Here is a 15,731-nt window from a genome sequence, read left to right on the forward strand (position 1 = left end):
ATCCATGAAGACGATTTATAGGACGATGAATCTTGGTTGCAGTCTCTTGGTTTATTTATCGAATAATCTCTCTTTATCTTCGTTATCATTCATAGTCAGTTTCACCGTGAGGCCAAAAGCTTCTTCAACCGATCCTCTCAATTCAGCCCTTTGAATGCAATATTTATCGACCCAATCGCCGCTGGTCACAGCGTCTCGCGAAATCTTCAAAGCTCTCGGCGGGGCCGAGTTTGATGTTGATGGGGTCTCCGCGGAGATGTGTTCACCGAGAGCGGTCCACTTGGAGTTCACAGGGCCATCAGGGTCTTCAAAGCCAACTTGGTCAGAGCGTTCAGGGGCTGCCGCCGACTAGTCGAAATACAAATTATGAAGTAGAAGCAGTAATTTCTGCTTAATAACATGTGCCTGGAAGTGTCTTTTTGTGAAAGAGATGAGGGTCTGTGTCTCAGGGAGGACTTCCATTTGTTGACAGAAGCGCGGGATTGTCGGATATTTGAGTCCACACTTGAGCAAGTGATGACTCTTCTTCTAAACAATGCTTCTTAATCCAAATCATTGTGTTTAGATTATCTCCGTCGTGCCGGCAGATGATGTATCAGGCACGCAACATCTTGAACCATCTCTAGTGAGTCGACAGAGGCTTACGGCAATGGCCTTCGGGTTTCGCAACAGCAGTCCAAAGTTGGCTCCAACTCGTTGATCAGCTTGGCATCAAGACTGACGGCTACAGTCGCCAAGTCTTGTTCGGTTTGGTGTCACTTTCAATGCAGCCCAACGCGGGACACCACCTGCATCCGATGTGTAGCAACGCCTTCATCTCACGAATCGAGGACGGCGCTAGCCTTGGAAAACGGGTAGCACGGCCTCCAACAGCGCCAGGCCCAGACTTCAGGCGATCCGCCGACTCCAAACCAAGTCCAAGCTCACGATGACGAGCGAAGGGCCGGTACTGGATCGCCAATTCTTGCCGGTTCAACAGACTTTACTGCCCAGGCGACACGAGGGTCGCAATCGCAACTTCAAAGCCAAAGACCAAGCAACCAGTTGCTCTGAACTTATCTGCCCAACGCACAAGTAGGAAGTTTGCATGTTGTGTATCTCTCGGTTAGATGCCAACGGCGTCGGTGCGACGTGCACAGGGGTGCACCGTGTTCCATGTGGTGGTAAACGCCACGCCGCGCCTCAAAGCTTGTGGCCGGTGGCGTGACATTTCGATGTCTACAAGGTTTACGCCCAGTTCAATTGACATCAGAATCAACTGATGTGAGCTTGATAGATCAACAATAATGGTACTGATCTTCTGCCAAGTGAATATCAGACGTCTTCATGGTGTTGAGGGCCTGCAGCTCGGAATTGGCGGCCCATTTCGCACTCGGCCGTCAATCGTACTCGGAGTGTTTCCAATTTGATGCCCCGCGGCGGAAGGTAACCTTTGTCATGCCCCCTCGGAGAAGCGAGCCGGAAACATGACTCATCTATGGGCGATTCTTTCCTCGATGAAATACCACACGCCGATCTCCCGAGATTTGAGAAACCAAAGAGTCCATCACGGAGGTCCGGAAAGTTGGCGTCGATGGCAAAGCGGGTGCTAGATGTGAAAACATCAAAAGGTAGGTCTCCCGCCGGCATGGGAAACCAAACGAATCCCGCAACACGCCCGAGTCTAGTTCAGACGCGCCAGCACGGCGCGCCAGCTTCTCTGAATGGTTAAAGACGGGCATCAGATGACGAGCTGCCACCTGTTATATAATAGTTTCCCCCTGGAATGCGCTTCTGGCCGTTTTGGGGTCCACATATGGCCGGCGGCCCCACGTCCGGTCCGGGACCTAAACCCTTTTGGGAGTTTCTGTTACCAAATATGACGTGCCCCAAGGCCGTTGTTAACAGTAACACACAATAAGCCGCCTGCCATTGAATGTGAATCTCCGCGGCAGTAAGAGTTGTTAAAAGTAATGCAAGATCCGAGAGATCTGATGCGGGCCAAATGGTAGGATGGTCTGATTTGGACGAAGAAACGACTTGTATTTTGTGTCTCGGTTTGTGTACAATACCACATTGCCATAACCAGCCTGTGGCTTGTGTCTCCTGTTCCTGCATGCCATCCCTTATCCGAAGTATATTCATCCGACGACTTTCACGAAACCAACCGAAGAATTAGACAAAAGGCCCCCCGCCGTCAATTTCGCAAAGAACAAGGCAACTCCGAAGACAAAAGGAGACAAGGGTGGGAAATTGGCTTCTTATTTGCGCGGAATTTATCTCGATTACATCCCGAAAAGTGGCACTTCCCCGGATTTAATCGAACGCTACCCCGGACTTGGCATAGCGACGATCCGTCCCCAATGTTGCATTGCAACCCGAAAAGTTGGAACTTCGATATTGATCGATTTCTCAACCCTTTCGTCCCGCCGCCGCCATGGGCCCATCTCCCATATCCAGTATCACATTTCTTCGGCTACCGCAAGTCTAAGCCTGACAACACCGGCAACCTCGTGCCGATTTTCTGGGCTTGCATAGGCGTCTTCTGCGGCGTGGCTGCGGTCGCCGTTGTCTCTCGCCAAATCCCTTCCTTCAGAGAACATGGAGCCCCCATCATCGTCGGCAGCTTTGTAAGTGATTATTTCCCTCACCTAGCCGCTTCCCGGCCCATTCCCACACCTCCCCCACACCGAGATTGTCACGGAGAGGCCAAGGATGGGCTCGGGCCTCCAAGAGTCCCCTTCCACCCACCCGTTTCATGCCTCGGCCTTCCCATATGACGACATCCTCTCTTCCCGCCCGCCTCATTCGTCGGCAACCTGGTCAGCACTGATAACTTCAAAACGGATGCGCTGACTCAAGACTTGGCCTTTTCCCAGGGCGCAGCCGCCGTGTTAGAGTTCTATTCCATCGAGGCGCCGCTCTCTCAGCCCCGCAACTCAGTCCTCGGGCAGCTCCTCGCCGCGCTTGTAGGGGTCGCAATCTGCAAACTGTTCCAGCTCAGCCCGCACTTCCAGGAGGTACGCTGGTTGGGAGGGGCCCTGTCGTGCGCGCTGGCGACGACCGTTATGGCGCTTACGAAGACGGTGCACCCCCCTGCTGGCGCGACGGCACTCTTGGCCGTCGTCGACGACGGGGTGGTGAAGCTGGGCTGGTTTTTGGTGCCTATTGTGATGCTTGGCTGTGTCGTAATGCTTGCCACCGCGCTAATCATTAACAATGTTCAACGGCGCTTCCCGATGTACTGGTGGACGCCTGAGGATGTACGGCAACACCGCGTGCCGTGGAAGCGGCGGGGCGATGAGGAGAGCTATGGGAAGGCTGAGGCCGAAGAGGTTGAATCGAGGAGTAGGAGCGAGTCCACGGTGAAGCCAGACCCAGTATTGATCATGAGGCCTGGGGAAGTGATTGTGCCCGAACACATGTTCATCACACCTGAGGAAAAGCTGTTTTTGGAGCAGTTGAGTAATCGGCTTTGAACCGTCACTTTTTTCTCGTTTTTCTCAGCATAGCCTTGGCGAAGTGTTCGGACCAGATTTCAATGTAGAGTGTTTTTTGTATCCTAAGTAACCATATTTCATCTATATTCATGTCCCAGTGTCCGATCAGCAGCTTTCTGTCATGAGGCTGTTTCTGATGTTCTGCTGTTCCTTCATCATGAAAGAGAGAGAGATGTAGAGACGTTCCATCATTCTGCCAGGAAATAATTCCCGTGACACTTTCCAAATCATTAACATCAAATCATCATTAACCACGTCCAATTCTCCCTCATTATCGTGCCATTGGTATCATCGTCTGTCTGTCGTGACTTTCTAATGTTCATCATTGCTTGGCAGACTTGGTGCGCGACATGCGCAGCTCAGCCAATTTCGCCGGGTTCTGGGTCGGGTCATTCTCCGGGTCGCCGTCGGCACCCGGGTTGGCCATCTCGTACTCCAAGGTCTTGATGAACTTGTAGAAAACGACAGCGATGAGTGCACCAAGGAAAGGTCCAACCCCTGCGATTAAGATTAGCTTTCGGCTGCGCAAGTCATGTCTTGGAGGGTGTTAAACTTACAGTAGATCCAGTGCTCTGAGTCGAAGGTTGCGGTAATGACGCAAGGGCCAAAGCTTCGTGCAGGGTTGAGGGAGCCGCCAGTAAATTGGACTCCAACCAATTCAGCGATGAAGAGTGTCAGGCCGATACCAACCGGGGCAATGAAGGTGGCCCTGTGCTTCTCCTTGGCCAACATGAAAATTGTGAAGACCAACTCAGCGGTTAGGATGGCTTCGATGAAGACACCCTGAACAAGAGAGGCGCCGCCGCCGAGGGTAGTGCGGACGTTGAAGTTCTCCGGGAAGAGGAATCGCACAATTACCGATGCAAGCATGCCACCCAGAATCTGGGCCACGAACAAGCAAGCAGCACGAGATGCGGGAATTCCCTTGACGAGCCAAAGTCCAAGAGTAACAGCCGGGTTGAACAGTCCACCGCTGATGCGGAAGAAGATCCAGACGTTGACCATGAGAGAGAAGCCGAAGATGATAGAGATGTAGAGGAGTGTTCCACTGTTGAAGCCGGTCGAAGCACCAGTGGTGGTGTTGCTGTCTGATGGAGAGTTGGAGCTGTTCGCAGCAGACTTGATGTTGGCGACCTCTGTACCGGCGAAGGCGAAGAAGAGAAACATGGTCGTTCCAACGAGCTCGCCCAAACTCGCCACGAAGTGGTTCTTGACATCAGAGTTCATCCACTGAGTGAGAGGCAGACGCATGACCTGGGCCTTCTCCTCGCGGGTGAGGTTGTGCCAGTCAATGCGGGCCGTGTCCCCGTTGGTGCTTCGCACCGGGACACTGCGAGGATAAGCCGCCATCTCTTCGTCGTACATCCTACGAGAGGGAGGTCTTCCGGTGTAGTCACCGGGCTCGTAGGAGCGAGTCTCCTCGTAATAGTCCTTGGTATCCGTGTTGGGATCGTAGTTGAAGTAGGGCTGGGGGCGGTTCAAGTGAGCACGAGGAGGCCTTGAGCGAGGTGCGCGGCCGCCGCTGTAGTCCGGATGGTTGTTGTTGTTGCCCCAGTACCTGTCCGTGTCGGAGTCGTCGTCGTAGTCTGCGTTACCGTTGAAGCGGTTGCCTTCACGAAGAGGACGGGTTGACTTGGTGGACACTCCCGTGGGCAGAGGGTCTTCAACGGACTCTCTTCCGGGTGCGATGCGAGCGCTGCGTGCACGAACAGATCGTGATCCTCCTCTTGAGGGTTGTTGAGAGTGGCCGTATCTGGGGGATGCGGCTCCGTTTTCGTCGTCAGAGAAGGCGTTGGGGTCGACTGCTGTTGCTGGTGATACTGGAGAGGGTTCACCCTCAGGTGCCTTCAGGGTCCCGGTCTGCTGTCCTGACATGATGCGATCGAACGACGATGCTATACTCAAAGACGGAGACGGGAGTAATATAGATCGGGAGGGAACTGGCGTAGTTAAGTTGGCCGTTTTGAAAGAGGTCGTCGTAGACGATGGAGTTAGCCTCTTTCTCGTCGTCTAGTGTTTTTGGTGGGTTCAATGTTTGGTGACCTCCATGTTCATGTGAGCCGAAGGTCTCCGAAGGCATAATATACCTCCCTTTTCAAACTCTGACTGAATGTCCAACCAACCACTCTGCGTCTTTGCCCCGACGTCACCGCAACCCTCGGTTCGTTAGGCCTTGATTCCCTTCGTCTGATCAGCCACCGACTTAGTTTCGACATGGACAGCGGGGGTGAAAGAATTCGGAACAAAAATACGGCGGGACGAGGAGCTGGACAGGGGAACGCTGAGCCGCCTGCGATTTCGCTGCGTCGGATCCGTGAGTGCTGTCGAGTGGGAGGCCATGAGTGGTCGGCAGGCCGAGCAAGGCGGAGCGCCGGCCCCATGGGTTATCCCAGGGCTGATCTTATGCAGGCGGACGTGGTAGCCGGGTAAGGCTTGTCTGACTGCCCCAGCGCCAGCGAGGGAGACGGGGGGTAACTTGAGCCGAGATCCTGGGAGGGTGACGTCAAAATCGGATTGCTCGCGATGGGATCACTTGGATCACATCAACTCAAGTGTGTCGGCGGCGTAGGGGACAGGGTGAAACGAGACCCAATTTTGAGGCAAATGAGGCATTGCGGCGTCTGTGTGGTTGGGGGTTCGGTGTTATAAAACGAACGTTATCCGGGCGTCTTGCTGGGATCATCGCCGCTCCATCTCAGGAGTCCAAGCCGCTAATGCACCAGCCTTTGACACGTCGACTGCAGTATCCCAGCTTGACAGCTTCACGATGCTGTTTTCACGCTTGGGATCCTAGGTGATCGGAAGACGCTAGCACTTGATATCGCCCAGAACACCCATTAACAAATCCTGATATTAGAGAGGGTCAGTATCCAGTTTTTCCGAGGCCAGGCGTTGCCGAACGATTGAGACGGTCGAGGGGGAGCAGCTGAAGGCAGGGCGTCGCCCGTCGCCGACGGACCTGAATCATGAAAACTGAGGCTGGAATACGCTGAAGGAAAGGATGCTCATCTCCTGGAGTCGGAAACGTCGCAAATTGCTCCACAACCATTTTTGGCTTTTTGGGGGCCCTTTGAGCCCTTGTTGCAGATGATCGACCAACTTAAAGGAAAGGTCCGAGAGAAATATTGCGCGACATCACGGCTGGATCTAATCATTTGAAGGATGCCTCTGTTGTATCGAGGACATAGGCAGAGTTGAGATGGTGGACGCAGGTGTGGCTCGGATGAGAAGCAGACTGGACGGAGTCAAACCTGGGATGGGTCTTGGCTTTGCAGTCGTTTTCTCTTTCGCTGGAGCGTGTCTCAAAACGGTCATCAAGTCGTCGCGGCCGTTCATTTTTCCCTTGCGCTTAACGGTGATGGGATGCCTAAAGTTGGGGGCAGAGCGCTTCACATGCTGGGATTCAAGGGCTGAAGAGGGTGGGCTTGTTAGCTGAATGAGGATTCAAGTTTTCTTTTCCAAAATACTGCAGCATTCCTTCGGGGCCTAGATCTCGATGATGCTCCATATGCTTCGTTGGTGTTGCATTGAATTTTTTTTTCTTCTTTTTGTCGTGTCACCTGCATCTGGCTGCAGCCTCATGATCGTTTACTCCGCGGTGAGGCACTTTGGTGGCCTACATGTCGTTGTTGTGGGAGTATCCATCAAGTCTCCAGCTTGACTAGCATTCCATGCGCTTGACTCTTTCACCGCAACCGAGCAAAGCTCGGGCTCCCTGGCTTCATGCGTTCGAAGGTGGGAGCGCCTAAGCCGAACAATCCCATATCCGGTGCAGCAGAACTGCGAATTCGAGTACGTATAGTCTTGCGAAATTCTCGCGCGTCGGATATCCGACGCACTTTATAACCACTCCTACTGACTTGTGTGGTCTCCGCCCCCTCCATCTCTCTGCCCCCACGCTGTCATCTGTCCATGACCAGCCGTCTTATTATCGCTGATATTGCTGCTCTCAGGAGGCTGGACGTGCGAGATAGCGCCAAGAGGGAAGCGGGCGCCAACCCCCTTTCTCCATTTCACTGAAGCAGACAAATAGGGTCCATCGCAACGACGACCATTGAGCGGTGAAAGATTTGTCGGACCAGCCTCCGGTGCTGCTATGAATTTGATTGCAAGGCGGGAATCCCCTCACTTGTCCTGCAAGACAATGGTCCTCGTGACACGAAGTCAAACCTGCCTTTGTTGGTTAACACTAGAATATCCACCTTCAACACAACCTTTAGCCCTGTCTCTGGTAGGGCGGGAAGGTGGTGGCAGGAAGGTTCTTGTAAGAAGGCCGGTAATCGACACCGAAGGTTGCCAGTACCTCTAGGCGACCTAGAGGTCGTCCTGAGTTGGCAGTTCAACCCGTGGCCGGGTTGACTCGAGATGGTGTGGTTGGTGTCAACAGCCATGAGGTTGACAGAGCAGTAAAAGGCTCTGGTGTTTAAACCGTTACCAGCCATCAAGACGTGAGAGGTGTGAGGGTGGGGATGATCTACACTCCCACGAGTCGAAATGGCTGGGGTAGCCTCACTTTCCTTTCAGAACCGCCTAGGGAGAAAGCTAAAATGGCTGGTAAAGCCAGCTTAGAAAAGGCGGGTTCAAAAAACCACTTTAAAATGGAACACGGCACACCCTGGTTTCGAAGCTGTTTCCCAGTCTGGGGTTCCCAGGCCACGTGCTTCAACACCTCGCATGCCACCAAATCACTCCTGATCCATATGGAGGGGCTCCAAAGCGACAAATAGCACTTATTTACGAGCAATTCTAGACCGCTAGTTGCCATATATGCACGTTATTCTAGAACGATGTTATGGAGCAGTGAAGAGTTCGTTGTTCCGGCGATCGAACTTACGTAGGTGCATCGGTTCGCCGGTGGTCCACGTTCAAGGAAGACCTATTGTGCTTTCGGAGTACGTCCGGTGGGCGAATAACGGATTTTCCCCTTGGATTCCACACAACTCTTCCCCCAAGTCCACTCAGGGGATTCTCAGCGCAAGTATTGTCATTGGCTGTTCACTCGAAGGCCAGTGCAGATCCCAAAAGAAAGACGTGAAACGTTTGCCCAAGTTCGGCATCAAGCGAGTGGTGTGCTCAGTTCATTCGAACGAAGGAGCCGTAAAATGTCGAAACATGAGCTCAGACATGTGGCTCATGCTTCAGCCTTCTCTTGCGCGTCTTTGAGTTTGGAGGGAGACTGTCCCGAGTCGCTTGTCTTTCAAACAATTATTGCAAAATCAGAAGCCATTTAGCAGCTGGCTGACATGTGGGGGTCTCTGCCTCCACGCTATCGCGACATTCTAAACTCAAGAGAAACTTGGCTAATCTTGGCTTTCAATCTCCCAAACACCACAAGAGCAGAAGATTGAGTTGTCGTCCTTAGTAGCGACGAAAAGTCCAACCAGCGGACGAAACCAGGCACTGAAACGAGGATGTCACGTTTGATACGAAGTTGGGTCTCCTCAAGACGGAATGAGTGGCGAAATGTCAGAAAACCGACCAGTAGCGGTGAAGTAGGCGCTGGAACCGCCAAGCAGATCACTCGAAGATTGCAGATTCTCCAATGAAGCGATCCAAATCCTCAACTATGCGACGACGTCACCAAAGCAAGATGATAGGCAGAGGTCCTACCACATGCACCAAAGAGCGTCGCGGCAATGAGATGAATTCAAATAGTACAGAGAATCTTTAGGCGAGACTCTCCCGCCGGGAAGACTGCTCGTATTGTGAGACTCGTATGCAGTCAAAAGATCGGTCCAGCCCAACTGCGGCTCGCTCCGCATGCTGCCGTAGGAAGCTTTTCACGTCCAGGTCTGTGGCCTCGCCAGCCCCAAGTCCTACGCACAGAAACATAAGTACGCAACCACTGCGAGCCAATCGGGGCATTGCTTTTGAGCTTTGAATAGGGGTACCAACCTCCATACCTGCGACTGAAGCTTCCCCTGTGGTCTGAAATTCGGCCATCCAAATGGCTTGGGCAGTATTTAGAGTGAAGCTGGCGCGCGGATCCATTGCCTTCCGTACGTGTCAACGCAACCCACCTTGCAATTCACATGGGAAACACACGAACCCCCATGCTGGGACCATGCGAAGACGGACCATTTAAGCTTCTTCGGTGCTTTTTATCCAGACGCGGACGTGGCCTCCACGTCCGAAACTCGGCCGTAATGGGCGTATTCCGCTTTCGTGCGAGATGGACACCATCGCATTTGCCGGCCGGTCACTGACCCGAGCCTGTAAGTTGATGGCTGCACTTCCTCCGATGCAGTCCATCGAGATGCAGGAACGCGGAAGTAAACTTATTGTGGTGGCCAATAAGGGTGTAGTATAACGCGGTTTTGCTGATGTCTCAACATAAGTAAGTCAACCTCCAACTTGAACTAGGCTGATTCCGAAAGGAACAATCTCTCGGAATTTGACGAAACGTTTTCCCAAAACAGATACTTGTTCATCAGAGGCATTAGCATACACATTCCAATTATTTTTTAATACTGCAAACTTCTGGTAATATGTGAGCCGTTCGGTTGGAGCGGTGATCCGAAAGTTGAAAGAACAATTGTTATGCCCCGCTGGAAGATCGTCACCGTTCCGCTGCCGGCGGACTCGGAGCGAAGCGGGGACGATGTAACCCCGGAGATGGGCCATGTTGCTCCCGCGGCCTCCCCCACGTTGTCCCAGAACGGGGGTAATTAATGAAATCATGCAATTTTCCTCCAACGACGTGTTTCTCCGCATGGCACCTCCCTGGTGAATGAATGAGGATCGACGGCCCCGTCTACGAGACGACTGAATTAATTGCTGCTCCAATGGTAGTCTGGCTAACGTTGCGCCGGCTGCCTTTTTGAGCAAGCCTCCGTTTCAACCGAGATCTGAACGACTGCCGCCCGAAGCTCACGCGATGATGGGAATAACGTCGTCTCATTTGGGGAATTTTGAAGGCCCCCGGGATTCCACCTAAGAGGCCGTCGTAGGCTGACATTCACCTGTAAAAGACCAAGGTGACTGGCGGAGCACACGCACATTGCCAAGGAATGAAGTCGTGTTCCCCTGCATTCTGATTGTTTCTTGGTCTTGGCTATGACCTTTCAGAAGGTGCAGCGGGGAAATAGGTTATGGGATCATGATGCTATGGAGGCCGGCAGTCCGGGGGATAAAATAGATCGCTAAGCACAATGAGAAGATATGATGTTGTTCTTCGTGCCGCCCTTCGCGTTTAACGTGTTATTCTCTCGTCCTTGTCCATATTCTATTTTGATCACGGGATTCTTGCCATGAAGGTCTCAAGTTTCGCATCCTGGGCTCTGTTGGCCGTGGCTGCTTCTGCCTCGCCAACTCCCACTGTTGAGCAGGGCCACTCGCTGAACAAGAGAGCATCCGTAACCGATGCCTGCAACATCGGCTACTGCAGCCAGAATGGCGGGTATGTGGCGATGACACTATTGTTAGAGTTTCTTCTAACTATCCCATTAGAACCAAGGGCGGTGCTGGTGGCACTACAACGACTGTGACGACTCTCGCTCAGCTTTCAGCTGCAGCGATTGCGTCAGGTCCTGGCATTGTCATTGTCCAGGGCAACATTGTAGGCGCGGCCAAGGTTCAAGTCGGCTCTGACAAGACCATTGTTGGGAAGAGCGGCAGCTGTAAGATTGATACCATCGCCATGATGCATTTATCCATAGACGCTAACCGCATGTCTTACAGCGCTGGAAGGCATTGGCCTTACCATCCTCGGACAGAAGAACGTCATTGTCCGGAACATGAAGATCAGCAAGGTCGAGGCTGACTATGGAGACGCGATCACTATCCAGCTGTCCAAGAATGTGTGGGTCGACCACTGCGACCTGTCGGCTTCCCGAGGAGACGTGGACAAGGATTTCTACGATGGCCTCACTGATCTTTCCCACGCTGCTGACTGGGTCACGATCTCGCATACCTATTTCCACGACCACTCCAAGGGCTCTCTTGTTGGTCACTCTGACAACAACGCCGCTGAGGACACTGGAACTCTGCACGTAACGTACGCGAACAACCACTGGTATAACGTCCGCAGCCGTGGACCTCTCTTGCGCTTTGGAACTGCCCATGTCTACAACCAATACTACAATGACATGGATACTGGTGAGTCCTGATCCCTTCATGATAGGGCAAACCGGTCAACTGCACGGCCTATGCATGGCGATCCCGGACAAGCTCGGAGGAAAGAGCTTTGCTAATCAGGATTAGGTCTCAACTCCCGCATGGGTGCTCAGGCCCTCATTCAGAGCTCTCTTTTCGAGAACGTTGGCAAGAAGGCCATTTTTTCGGAGTCCAGCAAGGAGGTTGGGTACGTTGTCACTTTCCCGACATATTTACCGTGCTATTTCATCTGTTTGCATCGAAATCTCGATCGCGTGACTAACAATCGGCGATGCAGCTATGTGGTCGCCATCGATGTGACCCTCACTGGCGAAAGCGCAAACACGGCGCCTGTCGGCACGCTTACCGCCAGCAGCTTCCCTTACTCGTACTCGCTTCTGGGATCTGGCAACGTCAAGGCCGCTGTCACCTCGGAGGCAGGTCAGACTCTCGGCTTCTAATTTGCAATATTCCATGCGATATGATCGTGTTGCTTTACTAGCTCTTCTATTCTTATCAGCTGTAGTTTCACATTTATGAGAACACCTCTTTCATCCAAACTTGCTCATTCGTCCTCACGGACCACTTTCAAAGTCTAGCAATCCCACGCTTGTCTCATGAGAAAGTCTTTTAAGCATGAATGGCGAGCCCGTGTACCACAAAGTTACCGCATGCGGCAGTGTCAGACAAAGTGGAGAGCCGGTTGACATGCTCCGAATCCAGGCATGCTTGTCCCCATTCAGCTCATAGGCCTCTCAACCGCTACGCGCGGCTAATATGAGAATGGCAGAACGGAATATATTATTGCTGTAACACGCCCGTCGCCTAGGTAGGTGGCATACAGCGACAACCACAGTCTCAACTGACTTTAGAATATGTGACGCATCATGCTGGCCCTGAGACCTGATTGCTGATTTTTATCGTCACCGTGTAGTGCTTCATGAATGGCTATCAGCCTTCCTGGAAGGTGACATGCGTCCCGGATCAAAATGCTATAATTGCTTCCACAACTCCTTGATGTTTCGTAACTAATAACAAGCTTACACGTTATAGCCTCGGTCTTCATTGCGTCGGCCCCCCTGAAACCAGCTCAAAGACTCTATTCCGGCCCTTACGACTGGAACGTCATGAGGCTTGATAGACCCAACAAAGAATCACAGGACCAATACTTTTATAAAAGTTTCGATTCGACAGACATAAAGCACCTAAGAACAGTTCTTCTGACTCCGGCCAATTAGGACTTTGGTGTCCTAACGTCACTCGAACGCCTCCGTTCACCGAACCCCATCATATCAAGAAAAGATCCCCTTCTCTTCTCCTGCTGCGGCGCAGCAAGAACCATAGCCTTGAGACCAATCTCCTCCTGCTCGCCGGGAACCTGCACAACGACGTGACCACAGTCGGCGAAGCCCAGACCAGAGAAGAAAATGTAGCCCGACGAGCTTGTCACCGCCGATACAGCCAATCCCTTTTCCTTGGCCAAGTGCATGCCATGCTGGCAGAGAAGCTTCGCATAGCCCAGGCGTTGGTACTCCGGGTGAATAGCAACGACATGGAGGTGCAGCTGCTCGCCGAAGCGGGTGAGCTGACGCTCTCGGCAGGCGGCGACGGCGTTGCTAAGCGCAGCAATACGTTGATTCTCCGCGTTACCGGTGTTGGTCTTAGTCGCCCCTCCGGCTGCAGAAATACCTCCAGCTCCCCCGAGGGCCTCCCCCGCCACTATTGAGAAAAGCATTAATTAGCGCAGCGTTTTTCTCAAACCAAGTCTCTATCCACGACGGCAACACTTCCTGGAAAGGCTCTGGAAGTGAAGGCATCCAACCGGGCGATGACTTGGGACGTTATGGACGCGCCTACCTGTCAATCCTTGGGAGGCAGCATTATCATCAACGCGCTCTTGTATTCTGGCATCCGTCCAACTCCAGACGGCAACACCTATGGGCTTGCGACTGCTAGGGTCTTCCGTCACGCAGACAAGCCAGTCGGTGTTACCAGGCGCCAGAGTCTGCTCCAGGGCGCGCTGGACGTACATGCCAGAATCGTGCTTGACCGAGGAGCGGGCGGGGAAGCAGTACTTCCATTGATAATCTACCGGCAAGGCCTTTGTTATGATGCCTTGAATTGTCGCAAGGTCGGCCTGGGTTGCTGTTCGGACCGTCATTGTGTAAGGGCGCGCAGGAAGCCGACTTTGTGGTGGGCTTTAGGGGTTCACGTGCGCGAGAGTGTGATAATACAAGATTGATGAATCTGCGGGGAAGGAGGACACCAAGACTAGTTATGGGCTCTATGGGAAAGAGAACAGGAACTTAACAGGGGAATCTTGTGGTTGGCTTCAAGATAATGAAATAAATGTTAAGTCTGAGCGAGCACAGGAGGGATTTATAGATATGAAGTTGATCACGGGGACGAGGGGAAAGCACAACACATCGACGTGGAATGGTTCTTGGCAAGCCTAAGCAAATGTCATATAAGGCAAAGATGGACCAAAATATGACTGACAGTTTTCGTGGGTTGGCTGTGGACGACCCGGTGACAACACATGGTGCGACACAATGACAGCGGCAGAGGAGCTGGAGGCCTCTCCTTCCAGCCAGCTTTGAAAATCCCTCACACGATCAGCTGTTCACCTTAGACAACACCAACGACCATGCAACTGTCCACAGCCGCTGCCGGCTGGGATGCAAAGCGCGTCTGACGCGTCATACCACTTTCGGCTCTGGGGGTGATGTGAGGACTTGGCACGCCCGCTCCCTCGCTGCTGGCCAGGAAAAAAAGGCTGAAAAAGGGCTGACCAACAGCGGAGAAATGCAGAAATGCGCACACGTGCCCCATTTATTTGCCTCCTGCCTCCATGATGATGGCGGTATATTGCTAAGTATGAACAGTCTGGGGAACAAGTCTGCCAGTTAATGCACGACTTTGACTTCTGTCGTCATATTCACAGGCTCCCTCCCCCCGGACATGCATCAGGCACATAATTCCCTCAAGCAAGGAACGCAGCGAGGCCGCAATGGCTTCTGTCGCTTGGTCTCACCAAACCTCAGCCCAAACTCATCTCGGTATCAGAGTGTCAAATGTCGCTTGCGTATGTCTGTTGCAATGCAACCATCGTCGGTACAACACCTTTCAGCCTCGGCTTACTGATTTCAGCTCTCCCTCATTCTCTCAGTATGCGGTGTTTTTCTCTACTTGACAGCCAGGCACATTGTTCCTTGTTTCTTCTCACCGCCTGCTTTTCAGGGTCACCCGACCAGAATCTTGTCAGCATGTGGATGGACATCAAGTCTCAAGTTCGTTTGTCGTCACTATGAATACGAGAAATAATTCTCTCAATCTGACAACTCTCGACGCACGAACCTGGGTAACGATCGACCATGTCGACGTGGACATGTGTGGATTTTGCTTTTCGGCATGCTGTGTTGGGCCGCCCTGGCGGCGACACGGCGGTCTTCGGCGAATTCTTTTCTGCCTAAACCGCCTCAACCGAGTCCAAAACAATTACGAATGCAGGCATCGGGCTCTTTGTGTCGTAGTGTGACGACAATACACCCTTGCTTGGCGCGGCCCTGCTTTCGCTAATCATTTTTCATGCGGTTAACGTGAAGGGTCTGAGAACCTACGAGCAGATCTCTATCCAAGACTTTAAGCTTCGTGTTGAGGGACCCCCGAACCACTCTATTGGCCTCGCGGAAATACTCAGCATGGCGCTTCAAATAATTGATAAAATCTATGGCTATAGAAGAAGCCCATACATGCTTGAACGGACGCTTGTCATGATGCCAAAGATGCGAGACATGGCCAGTCACTTCTTTTTATGCATGATCGTAGAGTACTACTCCGTCATCGGCATTAACGTCAGTTCCACAAAGGGACTTCTATCCTAAAGTTTACTTCTGCTAACTTCATTCCATCTCTGCGACCTCTTTCTCTTTCACAACAATAAACCTAGGTGTGTCTCTACCTACACTAAAACGTGCTACTGTTGTGTTCGCCAACAACTTCAAGTCGCCGAGTTGCAGTAACGGCATTGCACTACGGTGGTGCGTATCAACCTCAGATCCCGTGACCGCATGGCTCACGTTCACGTCGTAAAACAATAGCGGAAGAATTGACGACTTCCATATCGGCCGCTGGCTTCTATCTCTGCAACTCTCTAAG

General features: G+C 52.5%; 4 protein-coding genes across 4 annotated transcripts; 2 read left to right on the forward strand and 2 right to left on the reverse strand.

Moving 5' to 3' along the window:
* Positions 1 to 2,342: 2,342 nt before the first annotated feature.
* Positions 2,343 to 3,458, forward strand: CGCA056_v002554 (Transmembrane protein; the record flags this gene model as incomplete). Its single annotated transcript, XM_037317812.1, has 2 exons — positions 2,343 to 2,609; positions 2,859 to 3,458. The coding sequence occupies 2 exons, from the start codon at positions 2,343 to 2,345 to the stop codon at positions 3,456 to 3,458; spliced, it is 867 nt and encodes a 288-aa protein (XP_037184008.1).
* Positions 3,459 to 3,801: 343 nt separating this feature from the next.
* AQY1-1 (Aquaporin-1) lies at positions 3,802 to 5,354 on the reverse strand (the record flags this gene model as incomplete). The annotated part of the gene is made up of 2 exons (XM_037317813.1): positions 3,802 to 3,977; positions 4,037 to 5,354. 2 exons carry the CDS (start codon positions 5,352 to 5,354, stop codon positions 3,802 to 3,804), a joined length of 1,494 nt encoding a protein of 497 aa, XP_037182660.1.
* A 5,375-nt stretch (positions 5,355 to 10,729) lies between these two features.
* plyB-2 (Pectate lyase plyB) lies at positions 10,730 to 12,034 on the forward strand (the record flags this gene model as incomplete). Its single annotated transcript, XM_037317814.1, has 5 exons — positions 10,730 to 10,878; positions 10,929 to 11,098; positions 11,160 to 11,576; positions 11,682 to 11,781; positions 11,872 to 12,034. The coding sequence occupies 5 exons, from the start codon at positions 10,730 to 10,732 to the stop codon at positions 12,032 to 12,034; spliced, it is 999 nt and encodes a 332-aa protein (XP_037182659.1).
* A 773-nt stretch (positions 12,035 to 12,807) lies between these two features.
* On the reverse strand, positions 12,808 to 13,734 carry CGCA056_v002557 (uncharacterized protein; the record flags this gene model as incomplete). The annotated part of the gene is made up of 2 exons (XM_037317815.1): positions 12,808 to 13,292; positions 13,431 to 13,734. The coding sequence occupies 2 exons, from the start codon at positions 13,732 to 13,734 to the stop codon at positions 12,808 to 12,810; spliced, it is 789 nt and encodes a 262-aa protein (XP_037182658.1).
* Positions 13,735 to 15,731: the final 1,997 nt, after the last annotated feature.

Source organism: Colletotrichum aenigma, assembly GCF_013390185.1.
Source record: "Colletotrichum aenigma strain Cg56 chromosome Unknown KSG_Cg56_contig02, whole genome shotgun sequence".
NCBI classification, from domain to species: domain Eukaryota; kingdom Fungi; phylum Ascomycota; class Sordariomycetes; order Glomerellales; family Glomerellaceae; genus Colletotrichum; species Colletotrichum aenigma.